Here is a 17,159-nt window from a genome sequence, read left to right as displayed (position 1 = left end):
TGTGTGCACAGGCATAGAGCTCTCGTGGGTGTGTTACACAGTGCAGCACACCGAGTACTGCTTCTGAAACGGTCTGCCTTCCTGGCATATCTTCAGCTCAGTGAGCAAATCAGGAACCTACAGCCTATGTATCTATCTAGCATCCAGCCAGAGAAGTGACAACAGAAGCCGCCCTTGTCAGGTTTCCTCTTTCCTCCTTACAACTGCTGTGCTGCACGCTTGGGTATAGCACTTTATTAGCTGGGGCATGCAAAGTTTTTCTGATCCACTATCTACAAGTGCTCAAAAAGGTCTGTCTGGGTAGCAGATCTGAAAACAAACAAACCCCAGTAGTTACTTACATTATACACATCATCTTGTCCTGGTTGCAGCTGTGGTTCAGAGGCCTGGCTAAGCTGGAAGAGAGACCATACCATGAGCAGAGAAACAGTGGTTCTATTCAGTCCTTTTGTTCCCTCTCTCCTACAAATTACTCTCATTAGAAACAGCGTGACCCACCACCCATGGCACTGATGGGGCTATAGGCAACACAAGCCACTGCTGTACTGGCACTTTTATCCGCATGCCAGGTTGCTCTCAGCAGCCAGGTCATTTCAGGTGCAAGTAACAGCAGTTCACTGCTACTCAAAGCATCTGGGTTTGTTTTGGCTTCCCACCCCCCCGCCCCGATTTTGTGTTCCCATTCTTTGCATATCACAATCCTGTGCTATTAAAAGTAGCTCCATCAGGCTATAAAATCATAATTGCAGCCTGCGTTAAGAAAAACTGGGTATCTGGGGCTCCCAACAACCAAAAGCACCCCCGAGACCCCAGTCCTCCAGCAAATGTGCTGCCTGCACGGTTCCTGGGTGTCCTCAGCTTCAGAGGGTGCAGGGGATCCCCTCACCCCTCGGGAGTGGCATCTGGCTTACAGGGCTGCAGTGCCACCACAGTAAACTGGCATGAGTGGCAACCAACAAGTAGGTAAAGGATTTCCCTTCTATAGCTACTCTTTGTCTCAGCTCCTCACAATATTTATGAGTAGTCAATTGCTAAGCCAAACTTTCAGGTAAAAAGGGGCAGGTTTAGGTCAGTGAAAGCAGCCACTTTGTGTTCCAGTCTTTTCAAAAACCAGTGTCAAACTACATTCTGCATTGCTTTAGCCTTCTTGAGTTGTTATCATATGTTAAATTCTTTATTAAAAGCAACTTTCTAACTAGGTTTGTATTTAGACATAGGATAAACTTGACTTTGTTTTTTTAAAATCGTATTTATAGTAATTACAAGTTACCTATTCCACCCCTTTCTCCATGAAAGTGCCATTATCATCCCTGAATCTTTGAGGGACCAGTAATTTCCCAAGCATCTAGCCCATGTTTCTTGCAACAGAGCCTAGATGTTTGTGTGCATTGGCCATGTGCTCCATCATAAAAAGCTCACAACAGAGACGAGGCTGTGTCCTGGACAAAAGCCTCCACAACCAATTCCTTTGGCCAGGTGACAAGGTGAAAGATACGACCAGCTTGTAAGATTTATAAAAAAAAGTCCTAGGTTTGGGACAAGACAGAGACCCCTTGGAAAATGCCCCACCAGCTTCTTGGTGCTTTATGGTGGTGTTTCAGCTGCAACGCCTTTGCTGCTTTCGGCTGTGAGACTCCAGCGAAACCACAGGCATGGCTTTCCCCTTCCCTCTGCTGCCCACCCTCGTGCGACAGCTTACTTGCTGCAGCTGAACACCACGCATGTTAGCAGCAAACAGCCAGGCAGACCAGGAGGACAGCGAACGCTCCCAGACCTACAGGTGAGGGCCGCCGCCTGTGACCAGCAGCCATTTCCAGGGAGCCCCAGCAGGAGAAACCACACAAGTTTCTGCCCCCGCAGCAGCACACTGAAGACACACTCTGGGCAGGGGAGGAAGAGCAGCTGGTGAGCACACCATGGCTGCGGCAGCTCCCCGTGCCAGGTTCACACTCCTCCCTCGATGCTTTGCTGAGTCCTCTTTAACTATCACACTCTCTCACCCCGCACCAGGCGAGGTGCACAGCTCCTGCCAGCAGGTACAGTGTGCTCTGTGTGCCCCAGCGGCTCGTCCCTCTAGCAGCCTCAAAAAGACTTCCAGTCCCAGAGCAGCACTTTCATCTGCAGTCAGGATTTCCACTAGTAACAAAGTTTCTTTTTCTTCGACCTTACCAAGTTCTGCTCATTTCCTCCAAACATCCCTCCCTCCATCCCTCTGGGTTCAGCACTGGCTTTGCAGTCCTGAGAAACAACCCCACCAAAGAGCCGGTGGGGCACCAGCAGCAGCACATCATCGCCCTGTCCAGGACTCCTGCTGGTGATCTCAGCCATGACCTGGCGAGAGGTAAGCTGAGATCCCAAGTGCAGCCTTTGCTTCTGGGGGGCGGCTGAGCCATATGTGCAGACAGCAGCCAAGACACCCTTTGGCCCGCTTAGGCTTGGCTGAAAGCACCATTGCACTGGAGTGCCCTGTGCACAGCTACTCTCCTATGATTAGCAGAGCTCTCAGAGCACGTACAGTCTGTAAACGTACATGCCTCCATCGCATTACGTTACCTTCTTCCATGGAAGCACACTAAAGCCACTACATGTCTCCCTAGATGCTGACCAGTTGCCAGGTGGTAAGAACTGTCCACCAAGATGTGTCCGTCCTGTCCTGTGGTTGTTTGGGTTATATCATTTGCATCATCACACTCATACTATCAGAGATGTCTGACTTCTTGAGACATTTTAATACATCCTTCACAAGCTTGGCATTTATCCTGCATGTTATGTATACCCCCCTCCTCTCTTTCCAATAACAAAACAGCAGAAGAAACTACATTGCTGTTGATCAGGCATTTCCTAACTACAATATCCAGAATCTCTGACTGCATCCATAACTGCAGCATCAAAATACTCTCATATACTGTCTACCCCTCCATTCATGAGCCCACAGAAACAACTCCCCCAGAGTTAGCACTGGAAAAGGAGGAAAGTAAAAAAAAAGGAAAAAGAGAAAATAGAAAAATAAGTCTTATTCTAAGAGACATGCTTCCTCTCCACCCCCACTTTCCAGCCAAGCCCAACTTGTTTGCACCACCAAAGCCAAGTGCATCAATGTTTGGATAGACTGACCTTCGCTTTCACAAAAAGGGCTGTTACGACGACTGCATAAATGAAGAGGAACCCATCCAGTAAGTAGCAGAGTCTTGGGTCTGTCAGTCCAAGAACTGGTACAGCATCTGTACAGAAACATCAGATACATCAACAAACAAGGCCATTTGTATCACTGGGTGTTTGACGGCATTAATGTGTCAGTACTGCATGTCACTTCATGAAAAAAATAGGCAGTATGAGAGCAAATCTGTCCATTTGCAAAGGAGATGGATATCTGAATAAGAATCACAGGATTAATTATGTCAGAAGGACTATTGCAGGTCCAATCCTCTCTCTAACAAGGTTAGACCAGGCTGTCCAGGACCTCAGCCAGCTGAGTTAGAGTATCTCCAAGGATGGAAAGGTTTGCAACCTCCCTCAACCAATACAGGACATTTTACCCAGAGTTTCCCCACCCACGGAGTCCAGGCTCTGCTCCCTGCAGCTCACAGGCATGGGTGAGTGAGCAAGCACAAGATCAGCATGGAGATAACCAAGGATCACCAACACCGCAGATTTGTTTTCTGGGAAAACCCAGCAGCATCTTCTGCAGGGATTCATTACTGGGCATGGTTAGGGATTCCTTCATCAACTAAAATGCATTTGTGTAAGAAATTAAGTCCATTTGGGCAAAATTTTAGGGAAGGGCTTCTCAGGACAAAATTTTGTATTAAATGTAAAGAAAGATTGACACCACCATAGTCAGCTGGACATCCAGGCTGAAATCACTACTCTACTTTATTCAGAAGAGGAATTTGAAGATGCATCTCCCGTATCCCAGGTTATATATTGCAACCATAAAGCTGCAGTGTCTTCTCTGTGAGGGTTCTCTTGGGCTCCCAGTTCGGGGATGTTGGAGATCATTAATCATGAGAAGGAAACTATGGGCAGGAGAGACAGACTTCTAACCCCACATGGCAGGGCACATCCGTGAGATACCCATGAGACACCCTGATGTGCTTTTGGTTTGAGAGGAAGGTTTTAAACCTGAATTCCCTGCACAGGAACCTCAACTGGCTGCCTCCTGTTAGATGGATTCCCCCCCCCCCGCCAGGTTTTTATTTTTTATGTGATTTTAAAAGAAGTGTTAAAACTTTTCTGAGAGAGAAAAATCTACTACTACCCTAATTGAGAGTTCAATAAAATTGTTACTTAGATGATGTTGATGTTCATTTCCTAGTCAACATTGTATGTTTATACCCTTACTGCATCAAGCAGGGCACAGTAATACTGTTGGTTTGCAGCAGCTAAAACTGATGAAACTGCCCCTGTATCAGTTTGTAAACATGTAGTAAGTTCACAAATGTAGCTAAAAACAAATAATCAAAAGGTCAAGAAGCCTAAGTAACTATAGATCCAATATGCAGCTCCAGGTCCATCCCCAAAGGAAAAGCTGTATTGCAGCATTGTTAAAAAAAATATCACTTAGAAATGAATGAGATGTGCTTTGTACAAAGAATTGGAGGGAGTTCAAAAGAGAAAGAGAAGAATGATCAAGAGCCTGTGAAGCCCTTCAATGAAAATAAATTGAAAAGAATTGGTACGATTCATCTCCTTCCTAAGGTGAACAAAGTATGGCAATTCCTGTTAACCACATGTGATGGAGGGTATTTGAACCACTTGGTGCAGCGCTTCAAGGTGCTGAGTTACGCCAGTGCTGAGAGCGGGACCATTCTGCGTGCTGGGGTTTCTCCCTGGCCCATCGGGTTACGCTGAGGATTTCATTAGAAGCAGCTTGCAGATGACATTCAGGCAGTACACACTCACCCCTGTGAGGAAGTCTCCTTTGCAGAAATAAAGTTAATGATGATGGCCTGTTGTATTGCTCAAGTGTGCAATTTGTATAAAGCCTGACTGAAAAGCTGTGCCTGGATACTTGGTAATGTAATTGTAAATTCTCAAGCAGATGATGATACAATCACTGTTCACACTGAGAGCCTAATGCAGCCAGAAAAAAAGCACATTTCCAAACAGTAGATTTCTTTGCTTGTCTGAACTAGGAGTTTGCATTCTTTTTTTTTTTTTAAATCGTGTTTAGAAACAAATCCATGGAAATAAATTAAGATTAGGTTCCTAAATTAATTTCCTTCTTCCCCTCCTATTTCTATTATTTAAAAAATAAGGTTCAAAGCACTTTATAGACAATAATCTTCACCACATTTTTTTCAGGACTATAAAACCTTATATACATGGGGTAAATGGAGACAGAGAGATTATTTGTCCAACACTGTACGTTAAACCAACAAACAAGCTGAGATTAGCTTCCTAGAGTTTTTCTTCTAAACAGTCACAGGACAATATTTTACGCCAGAGTTGGTTCAACACAAAACCAGCTTGAATTGCATTAGACTTGGTAGCTAAAATGCAGCATCGGGGAATACAGCTGTACAGCATCCAGAGGCAGTTTGTTTCTAGCAGTAATTCAGCTGCTTTTGTGCAGTGCAGCAGTCTGTCCCAGCATACCCTGGTCTTGAGCTGGATGTGTGCAGAAGCAGCTCAAGGTTTTCCAGCGCTGCACCCAGATCAGAAATACAATGTAAGGAAGGCAAGCAGCCCAGCACAGAGTCAGGAAACCTGGGGGTATCTGAGATGCTGCTGAAGAAGGCTTTGGGGATCCTAGCCCTGACTCCCCTCTTCCTGTACCAAAGCAGGGCACAATTCACACTGTCATCTCAAGTCTAGTATTTCTCCAGCACTAATAAACTCTCCAGACTGGGAGGAGCTCGAGCAGGAGACAGAAAGAACTATGGAGGAGAAGTCAAGAGCACAGGGGACTCAGCTGTAGCTCCATGTCAGCCATGGTCAACCTTGGCTGACTCTGCAGAGCTGCCCGAGTGCCTACATGGTGCTTATCTGGGGCAGCCTGGCCTCTAGCACCCCAGGTAATGGATTAAAGCTGTTCAGTGAGGGAAATCCTGCTAAACGTAGTATGGCTGTGATGGTTCCTGGAAAAATATGTATTGAGACAATGATAAAGTCCATTTTCTTGGTTTGTTTCTAAAAGTTGAATTAGTTCATGTCTCGTTCTTCCTTAGTATGTTTGATTTCTGTATTCTTACCAAAAAAAAGGTACAAAGCACTTTCTAAATAATAACCTTTACAACAGCTTTCCAGATTAGAAAGCGAGAGAGAGAAAAAGACAAAAGATACAAAGCCTATTGAAACAAAGGTCAAAGAGATATGAAGCGTAATGAACAAGTAGCAATTAAACCAGTTAGCATTCTTTCATGTGAACAGGATCAGTTTAGGGTTTTAAATTGCTAGAGGAGGGGGGGTTACCACCTCTTCAGTATTTGCACAACGTGCACAAACAGAAGCCCAGTCCCTTAGGCATCACCAAAATGCAATGACACTCTCTGCACCTCATCAGCCCTGAGCCGCAGTTTGGGGGGCGGGGGGGGGCTGAGGCCAAGGTCACACTGCTGCAGTAGGCAGATGGGCTGAAGAACAGGTGATGGGAGCTGGGCAGAGCCAAGCCCGCCAGGCCTGAGAGAGCAGTCACACTCAGCTGTCTCATGCAGAACAAAGCAAATAATAAACATTTCACTGATAATTTCCACTCTGTTAACCTTACAGATCATCCAGTGTCCACCACAAGTGGCACAGCATCTTTTCAATAATCATTTACCAGTGTTTCACCACTCCAAATTTCAGCAGTCCAGTAAAATATAGCAGGGTTTTAAAGCAAGATGTTTAAGTACAGGCACGTGGCACAGCTAGGTCACAGACTGGCAGGGACTATAGTTACATTGCATTGTAAATTATGTCAAGCTTACTGCTTAAACGTGGCTCAAACAGCATCTCTCCGTCCAGGCATCAAAAAGGAGTAGAATCACAAGCCAACATCTAGACACACAAATACACGAGAGCTTAAAAGGATGAGGTCAAAGTGTTGCTCCTGATTGGGAAGGAAGCAAGCTCTGAAGGAATAGCAATTACAAAGTTTGCACTTTTGCTCACTACGTACAAGGAGTTGACACAGGCTGAGTAAGGACTGGCAGAGCCATAGCAGATGAGGCGGCAGGAAAGGAGGCAGAGTCAGTAAGGGGAGCACTGCTGCATTTCATGACAAGGTTGCCAGCCCTTCTCAATCCCAAACCCCAGATGCCTGCCACCGCATTTGGGACTCTTTCCCAAGCTGCGCTTCTGCTGTTGAGAAGTTTCTTCCCTCCTCCTTCTAAAGCCTGCATGCCTGGGCACTCTCTCATGCTACTGCAGGTCGGTGCACACACACACACACACACGGACCCTGGGCTCGCACACCTCCCTCATCCTGCTCCACACTCACACCCCTAGAGCAACACTGCCAGCGCCCCGGCAACAACCTCCTGCAGCCTTTTACTTTTTTAAGGGCAGAGGGGAGAAAAAAAAAGCAATTAACACCAACAAGCGAGCGAGAAAAAACCTCTAGCAGCAGACCAACAGCAACCCCAGTAGCCGAAGGAGAGGAAGCCCGGGGGGCCAGCGAGGGAGGCCATGCTGCAGGCGCCCGCCTCGAGAGCGCTGCACGGCAGCCTGCCCTGCACAGTGCGGTTTCAGAGAACAGTTTCAATCCTCTGGCTCAGGCCCAGCACCACCTTTCCTGTACGTGGCCGTGGGTTTATCTCCAGCCACCTGCCCACCCACTGCCTGCACACACCCTCAGCCGCTCAGAGACAGCCAGGGAGTCCCAAAACCCACATCCAGACACATCTGCCCTGCTCAAAAAAATGGCAAAATCGGCGGGTGCTGCACCCCGAGGCTGCCCAGGACATGGTCTGCAGGGCTGGCCCCCACTGCTGGCTCAATGCAGCCAGTCTCAACGGGGATCTGCTAAAGCAAATCACTTAAACATGGCCCAGACCCTTGAAACGCTCCGGTGCATTTTTTTTAAATAGGATTTTCCCCCTTCTGACATTTTTAGTGTGTATCTGGATTGAGTTAGACCATGATTCCTGGTAATAGTTTAAGAAATACAGACCATAAAAGCTGAACTACTTGTAAATTCAGATCAAATCTGTCCACCATAAAATTTTCTCTCTCCCATGGCCCTCATTAAGTGATTCACTTACGAGTTTTATTTTTAGGGGTTACCAAAATTCAGTAACACAGTTACAAATGAAGAGTTTTATCTTCTCTAAAACTGAGTTTCTCAGTGGAGCCCATGAAAACCAATCCCAGCACGAGAGATTTATTGATGCGACTGCAGTTACATGTAAGGTGTTTAAAGGCAGAAACTGCAGTGCCTTCTCCCAACAACCGAGAGCTGCCACAGCTACACGACTGGGCGAAGCAGGCAGCATTTCTCAGATGCCACCATCCTCCACCAGCAGCGATCTGAGGGACTACAGTTGCTGTACACAATTCATGTCACTTCTACCCCTTATCTTCCGAAAACCTCTTGCTGCAAGTTTGTGTTTCCAGACACCCCCCCCGGGGGAGAGACTTTCACAGCTGCAAGTGGCACCGCCACCATGCCGCACATCAGGCGTCCACCAGATTTTCTCTACGGAGGTCAAACGCAGGGAGAGGCCGGGCGTGATGGCTCTTGCCTTGCTGCTGCTGTCTGAAAGCAAGATGCTGAACCCAAGATAACTGCCTGAGCTCAAGGCAGAAAGGGAAGAGAATGAGCACCCCACATAGTGCTTCACTTCAAGTGTATACAGGCTTGCACCTGAAGAGACAGCCCAGACTAAATGCCTAGAAGTTAGCCACCTAAAATTATGAACGATAATGTTCATAAAGAACATCTCTATCCTGGGATTTATTTATTTGTATATTTCTATGTTTTTTTTACTCATAGATATAAATAACCAACAAACCTGAGACACTCCAAGACTGAAGGAGCAGACGCCAAACCCTCCTTCCCTCGCAGAAGGAAGAGGCTCCTCCATGGCATTGTTTGGGTGCATCGATGGAAAAATCTAAGCAAAAACAACTGAGGGAAGAAAAGGCCTAGATTACACCAGGCATGGTGTATTAAAAGGTCCGAAGTGCACGGTAGCCAGTTAACAGAAGTGAGTGAAGTGAGAGGCATCCCTTACATTAAACCAAGCATTTGAAGTCAGGCTGCTTCTCCCTTTATACAGAGCCAAAATATAGTCCTGTCGATCATTAAATTATATTAAGATTACAAGGCCAAATAACACTTTCAACATAAAACTTCACTACTACCATATCTGCAAACCCAAGACTCCTAAGGAAAGACAGAGGGCTCTTAACACAGGAAGATACAATAACCCCAACATGGCAAAATGCCATTGTGCTTGCTGACTGAAAAAATTTCAAGGTTTGTGTTTTCATACCAGCCACTTGTCTTGGCAGAAAAGTTAAAAGCTGCTTACATTACTGTTGGGTTTGGGTTTTTTCCCCTCACCATTAGTTCCTTTAGCACTGAGGAAGACTCTTTTATTCGTCATTAATACACCATCATGTATTTATGAAACACAGCATGGCCAAAAGCACAGCTCATGCCCCTGAAGTTCAACATCATGGTTTGCTGTTCTCAGCTTTAAAGCCAAGGAGCAAACTTCTGATATGATCAGAATTCAGATTACAATATCAGACATTAGGCAGCCAGGAAAATTATATTTTAAAAAGGAAAGTATTTCAGGTCATTAACTTCCACTTTATGCCAAAGGATGTTAGCACTATGGAAACATGAGCACTATGATGCTTTAGGATCCTTGTGAGCCCTTCATACTCCTTCTAGGATCCCTTTAAGAATTATTAAAATATACATTCAACACAAAAGCTACACACACAGAGATCACATCAACGAGGAAAAGGAAAAAGAATTCCCCACACCAAAATCAAAACAACACTATCACAACACCAAACAAAAATAGACAATACACACAGAATCCACCTATCACAAAGTTCAAATAATGCAAGTTTCCTTCTGATTTATTTGGGAAGAAATAGATTCAAAAGAAGGAAAAGATTGTAACACCACAAAGGGCCAAGCACATCATGGAATAAAGACTCTAATAAAAAGTCCAGGGTACTGTAACAGGAGCAAGACAGGAAGATCTCCAACAGCTGTCTGATTTGTGGAAAGAGGACCCGGTGTACGCAGAAAACAATAAATGGTCTACCTTTCCAGTCTGAAGGTGAAGAAGGTTAATTTTGAGCATATTTAAGCTGAAGGAGGGTCGATTTAGATTAGATGTTAGAAGGAAATTCTTTACTGTGAGGGTGGTGAGGCACTGGAACAGGTTGCCCAGAGAGGCTGTGGAGGCCCCATCCCTGGAAGTGTTCAAGGCCAGGTTGGATGAGGCTTTGGGCAGCCTGGTCTAGTGGAGGGTGTCCCTGCCCGCAGCAGGGGGGTTGGAACTAGATGATCTTTGAGGTCCCTTCCAACCCAAACCATTCTATGATTCTATGATATAGTTAAATAAGGCAATCTTTCACCCTCCAAATCGTTCCAGAGCCTCGTCAGAAACAGAAAGGAGGGGAGTGCCTTGCTCATCTCTGGAAGGGGACTCCTCACTTCATCAAAACAGTCAGTCATTCTCAGAAAAAGCAACTGCTTTCACTTCTCAGTTTTGCAAGAACTTGGTGCAAAGGGCTTTCCTGAAGCAAACTTGGTGTTGCGTCCTAGAGACAGCAAACCATGTGTAGGGTGATTGCAGAACCTGGATATCCAACAAGCTCAGGTGACAGATGCAAGCTGTGCAGTTCTTTCAGCTTCTGTAGGGGTTTTAGGCACATGGTTTTATGAGACCCATTTTTATCAGGGATTGCAAAGTTTAATCTAGTCAATGCAAAAGGTGTTCCCTGCTGTAAATTTTCTATTGTCTAATCCAATCTGTTGTTAAGTGTCCCAAGAGGCAAGACTTATTATTCAAATGGTTGTTTCTAGGTCACTTACCCCTTCCCCTACCAATTCTGTTTGTGCATCCCACAACAGTAACTCAGCCCAGACTGATTTACTAGTAGGTGGCCTTTTCATGGTTAGCTTCTACAACCCAATGCACACGATGGAGGACTACTTAAAAGAATTCAGTGTACGCATCTCAGTTCACCAGGAATCCCAAAGGGACTACATGCCACAAGGCTGAAGAAAGAGACAAGTCAGACACAAGATGTTGCTGATCGCAATCAGATGCGTTTCTCTGTTCAGTGAGCACCTCACAGACATGCCAGACATTTCCCTAGCACTTTAAATTAGCACTTTTAAGTTACACTTTACAAAAAGTAGGGGAAGTATGCTTATGCTAAACAGCTTGCAGCTAGCTCACGGCCAGTGGCTCCAGTAATCAAATATACTGATAACATGAAGAGCAGTTCCCAACTGGGAGATTTATAAGGCATGCCCCACTGCCTTTCATCCTAGTTTCAGACTTCCAAAAATCATTAAGCTTATGCTGGCTACCACTATTGGCGGGAAATCGCTTTCTGCTAGCTAGGTAATAAAGTAATAGAAATATCTGTGCACAAAATATTCAGAGCCAGTCAGCAAGCACAGACTTATCAGTGTGTTTTCTTCTTGTCTCAGTGCAGGGAGGGACTACTCATTTTGAGCTTGTGTCAAACTAAGTACAGAGATGCACAAGCCCAACAAGAGACTTAATAGGGTTGTTTTGTCTCTGACTGAGCTCAGTTACAACTCTCTTGATCAGCTGCAAGAAGAGAAGTAGGAAACTCTTCCATTACAACAACGCAAGCTAAGGGTGGAGGTGCTGGAGGGAGAATTTCAGCTACAAGGCTATTTACAGACATAAGTCAGCCCTTGAGCAATTCCTTGTGTTACAGCCAATACAGACCAAAGCTGCAACAATTACAGGAGCCGTCCTTGATATACGGTCAAAGCCGTGACAGTACACTCATTGCAGCTAATCCTACTGGGATGAAACCAGTTTTCTTCAGGATCAATTTCCACCTAAGCTCACTGACAGCACCAGATCTAACCTGTGCCAAAAGAGCCAGTGTCAGGAAGGGCACCAAACCCCTAATAATGCAAGCCATCCACTTTTTTAGGTTAAATCTATAGCAACATTTTGCAAAACCCATGTGGCTGTCATCCAAGGCTTTCAAAACATTCCTCATATAATGTTTTTCAGCAGATAAATATCATGACTGAATCCTAAGGAAGGTAGACATATGCAAAGCTGCAGAAAGGTTGGTTGGAGTATCTACTGTAGCTCATCCAGCAGGACAACTGGGAGCAGACTGTTTTAAGACTTGCAAAGTCTCAAGATGTTTTCATTGCAGTCCGTGTATAGACATCCACTTGCAAGAAGGCTTTTGAGGGTGAAGAAATTACTAGTGAAGCTTGGTGTCAAGCATAGAAACAGTTAAATCATCTTACAGAGGCAGTGGTGGCCTCAGGTTATCAGGCAGGAAGAAGGTTATACCGGCACCAACGGCTGAGGCTCCACACGTTGTAGTAGCTACACACATCGGGGAGGGAGAGTCTTCAGTCCCCTGCTACTGACCCACTTAATGGAGAGCCATGTTTCTCATGTCCTGCCTCTGCTAGAAGATGTACAGACAAAAACCAGCAGTTACATGCTGAGTAAAGAGAAAGGCTGATTAAGGGTTTGGGTTAATATTCATTCCCTGCATATTGTTTTTGCAGCGTTGGTCACCAAAGCTTAGCAATAACATTACTACCATGGGGAAATATTCCACTCTGAAAACAACACTCTCAACATGAAGCATTTCACAGGCCTCAAAAGAAGAGCCAATGGACGAGCTATCACAAAATGGAAATATCACAACGAACCTCGCCTGGTCCTCAACGGAGCCTTTCAGCAAAGGGTCTCAGAACAAACCCTAACTCCACGGATCCTCACCAATTCGCCCCGAGAACAGAAGGAATTGCTTCTTCCACCTCTGAAATGTTCTTCCTCTAATTTGGAGCTTTCACATGTTTGTAGTATGTAACAACTATACATCTAAAATTTTGTGGCAAAGTAAAACACGGCTAAAAAGAAAGGGCATTAGTCATGGACCTGCAAGTGGGGCACAGGGGCATTGCTTTATGTCCCTATCAACACCTCACTGCGGAGGCCTGTACTCCTCTGCCAAGTAATCTAACTGTGGCTGGTACGCCTCCATCACTACATTATATTACAAGCCACCTGAGGGACTACAGCCAAATTTAGAAAACCTTATCTCAGATTGCATTACAGGATAAGAAAAAAAAAAAAAGGCTATATTTTGAGACATACCTTTTATACATAGGTAGGAAATGGCAAAAATGAAGAGCCTATATATAGATTTTGACTGAATTAAGGACTGTTTAAAAGCAACGCATTTCTGCGGTGGGGTGGGGGTAATAGGATGAAAGAATTTCCTTATCGTTAATGACTTTATGCAATACCTTTATTTTGCCACCCATAAGATAACAAAAGTAATATTTTAACTGTCAAAAATATTGAAGTGCTCTCAAAATCTCAAGCACTAGGAGTTAGTACCTTCTTAATTGCTTCTCTATGGAGAGACAGACTTGTGGAAAAAGCAAAACAAGGAAAGAAAAAGGACCTCAAGCTCTCATTACAAAGAAAACTCCCTGCATATTTACAGTAAGAGTTCAAACCTTCCTATATCAGTGTTTGTGACTGAGATGAAAGTGAACGATTATGCTTTACCTGTTTCTACAGTGCATGCAACAAATATTAAAATTTACCAAGTTAATTCCAGTATTCAATATGTACATTAAAATATATCTCTACATCACCACTAACAAATGAGAAGTGTTAACAGAGGTATCTGTTAGCCATCAAACTACTTTTGCAAATATTAAGTCTCCAGTCATGCCTGATATCTATTCTGGTAGTTAATTTCTATTGTATTAACTATATTTTTCCAATTGTACATTGGTCATAATAACTACTGTGCTGAAAGGGAATATGAGAGCTTCCAGGCAAAGCTATCTAAAAATAGTAAGAATACCAAATTTAAGAACATAGTGGGGCAGGTTTAGTAAAAAAGAAAAATAAAAATCACAATTTCTGTTGCTGATGTATAATACAGGTATTAAAATTGCATTTTTTTGTAAGGCAGAAAATCCTCAGCATTGTAGGCTTTCTGGAAACGCATTTATTTTTTGCAGCTTTAAATTTTTCAGTGTTATATGCTGTTGACAGTCCAGGTAACCACCTGTATTTAAACTTACATCGCAGACCTACTACATGAAATCCTTTTCCAAAAAAGACTCAACTTCAGAGTTCATTTGCTAGCGATAATTACAGACAATATTGCACAAAGCTTTAGCGACCTATAGCAATGCTCTGGGTCAGCTTGTCTGAAAAGCACGGGCCAAATTCTGCACTCCCTGTCTCCAAGAAATCTCTATTGATTCCTGCAAGCATTTCAGGACAAAGTGCCTGGCTCTTGTTCTGCATGCTGAAAAAAGGATGGGATGACAACAGGAATACACTGAAGACCCTGAGATTTCACATCGTTCTTAAATATGCTGGTTTCAGAGGGGCAGAAGAAGAAAGCATTTGAACATTAACACACTGGGATTTTTGCAGATCTTTTTTGTAATGGAAAAAAATGGCAATATTCTACAGTAACAGTGAATCCACCAGCGTTAGTACTGGAGTTTGACATCAGTCCACCAAAACGAACACTGCAGGATCTCTTATATTTATACTGTCAAGCACATATAATGATAGAGATGGGATTTCAGAGGTTGATCTGTAGTTGCATTAAACCAAGAACAAGTTGAATTATAGACACATAAAGTTAGCACAAACAGTGGAAAAAAAAAGCTATTGAAATCACTCATCAAACTCATTTGTATTCTCTCTTTTATATCCCCAGATGCAAATCTCTGCTTTTCTTCCCTCCGTTTTTATTCCTCCGCTATAAAAAAAATTTCCAGTGTCTCTGAAAATGTGTTAAACCTTCTCCCGCCCTCATGTCCCTGCAGGTCACACAACTCTAGCCTTGCCCAGCGGTGGTATTTGCTGTGGATGTCCATCAGCCGGCCAACGGCAGCTTAAACCAAACAGGTCCCTGCTGAGCTCGTGCTGCTGCCACGCAGGCACTGCGCTTCTCCCTCCCTCCATCCAGCCGTCAGTCCTCACGAAGCCTGGAGAAACTTAATTGCCTATTGAAACCTTAACCCCGCTGTTAAATTCGGTGGAAATGGGCCAACTGATAAAAGACAGTGACTGCATAAGGTCGATCTCATTAGGAAACACAGCTGATAAGAACGCGCATATTGCTGTAAGCTACAACGCTGATCTTATTTGTGAAGTTTAGTATGTGTATATGATACTTTGTAAGGCATGTAGAAACAGAGGGGCCCTTTTTTGAAAAGCTCCGTCTAGGTCATGTAAATCAGTATAGGGAAGCTGGAAAGGTGAGCTATCCATTAGCGATGTAAACTAATTTCATCTACAGCACTGAATTTACCATATCGGTTTTTCTTTGGAATTTTTCATGAAAAGATTTTCCTGAAACACTGCACACAGAAATCCTACCTAGTTGTTTATGACTGGATTTTGGCTTGTTTTGTTTTCCTGGAGGAACATCATAGCTATTTCTAGAGCATTTAGATTCTTTGTATTTATTCCTTGCATCTTAATATAGACAAATAGCTCTCAGCCACTTACCAGATACAGTTTACAGAACAATTCTGTTCATACCTTCAAGTTTTAGAGCACATATCTGAAACAGCCACTGAAGATGGGATATTCTGTTCTGATTTTTCTCACTCTAATTTTTCTCACAACTAATTTTCTAAGTGTAGAATTATGCATTGCACTATCACTGCACTGATCTAATTGCTTGTCAATCTCATAAACAGTGTTTCTTGTAAGGTCTTTAATGCTGCTTCTAAAATGGATAAAAATTTTCAAATTATATTTACTTTAAACACCCCCTCTCCCCCCACAAAAAGCCTTATCGGGAAGCCTTTGAGATGTGCCGAAAGATAAAAAAGACTGCCTGGAAACTGTATTTGTTTACTTTCTACGTGCAGCCGAGATGGAGTTAGAATGCAAAGGAAATTTATACGAGCTCCATTTTTCATAACACTGGGAGCTTAGGTAAGCTTTATTTGAAGCACAATGTTGGAAAGTGCAGTTACAGAACTGTTGGATGGGGTGAAAGATTGCCAAATGATCAAATGCCCACAGGAAATAAATTTTCTCCTAAACATGAAAAGGATCCTTAGCATTACATTTACTTTTCCTATGTACTCTCTATGAAAATCCTTCTTCTACTTCTATCCATTAAAATTTCTTCTTGCTGCAGATCTTTTTATTGTATATTGCAGTACTTAAAATACGTAACACAAAGCTGAGCTGCCCAGATAATGTATGGGCTTGTATAAAACAAAACACTGTTCTCTCTTAATACAAATGTGTTTTTGAGATTGGCTTTGATTAATCCGTAATTCATTCACATTCGACTTAGTGTGTACTCCTTATATGATAGAGGGGAAGAGGGAAGGTACCAGGGACAAATACTACTTCAAGGTGCTTAGCAGTAGCCTTATTTGTGCCTCTGGGAGTTTCTTGTATATGCAAGCGTGGAATGAATCCCATTGAGCAAAGTGTTATCCCACCAAATTAGCCATTAGATGCACATTAATTATTTCAATCGATCCCCTGAAAACTGTTTGGAGAAGTCACCATATTTCTATACACCAAAAAAATTAAAGCTATTCAAACCAATAGCATTCAAGAGGAGTTTTATGGCATCCAAATGGTGGAAGAAGCACAAGCGAATGTAAATAAACGGTCCAGTTCTCTTCCCACTAAAGACCAGATTCTGCAATGGAGTGAATTCATTCTCTACACCATTGATTTCAACAGAAGTTAGCGAAGGCCGTTTAATTCAACAAGAATAGGTTTAGTCCCAAAGCAGACACATACATACCTTCAAGAACACACAAGAAACACGTAGAATAAGCAAGAAATAAGAGATAGATGCAAATGTTTTTTCTAACACGGTATTCATTATACAAGAAATCTTTACTTACCATAACAAATTTAAGTTTGGGGAGCTATGATGCTGTAACTTTTTTTCTGGAAAATAAAACTTTTCGTTACTCTTTTCTTTAGATTTGCTGTATTCTG

General features: G+C 43.4%; 1 protein-coding gene across 3 annotated transcripts in view; it reads right to left on the bottom strand.

The window, feature by feature from the left end:
- The window catches only part of CD247 (CD247 molecule), a 69,856-nt gene that overhangs the window by 8,907 nt on the left and 43,790 nt on the right, over positions 1–17,159 (bottom strand). For all 3 annotated transcript variants that reach the window (XM_054821185.1, XM_054821204.1, XM_054821195.1), the window contains 2 exons: positions 3,115–3,221; positions 342–395 (listed from right to left, as the gene is read on the bottom strand). In XM_054821185.1, coding sequence (XP_054677160.1) covers positions 342–395; positions 3,115–3,221 — 161 coding nt within the window. The remainder of the gene's footprint in view (positions 1–341; positions 396–3,114; positions 3,222–17,159) is intronic.

The sequence above is a fragment of the Grus americana genome, chromosome 1, assembly GCF_028858705.1.
Source record: "Grus americana isolate bGruAme1 chromosome 1, bGruAme1.mat, whole genome shotgun sequence".
NCBI classification, from domain to species: domain Eukaryota; kingdom Metazoa; phylum Chordata; class Aves; order Gruiformes; family Gruidae; genus Grus; species Grus americana.
The sequence above is the reverse complement of the archived record's forward strand: the minus strand, read 5'-3'. Positions and strand labels throughout refer to the sequence as shown.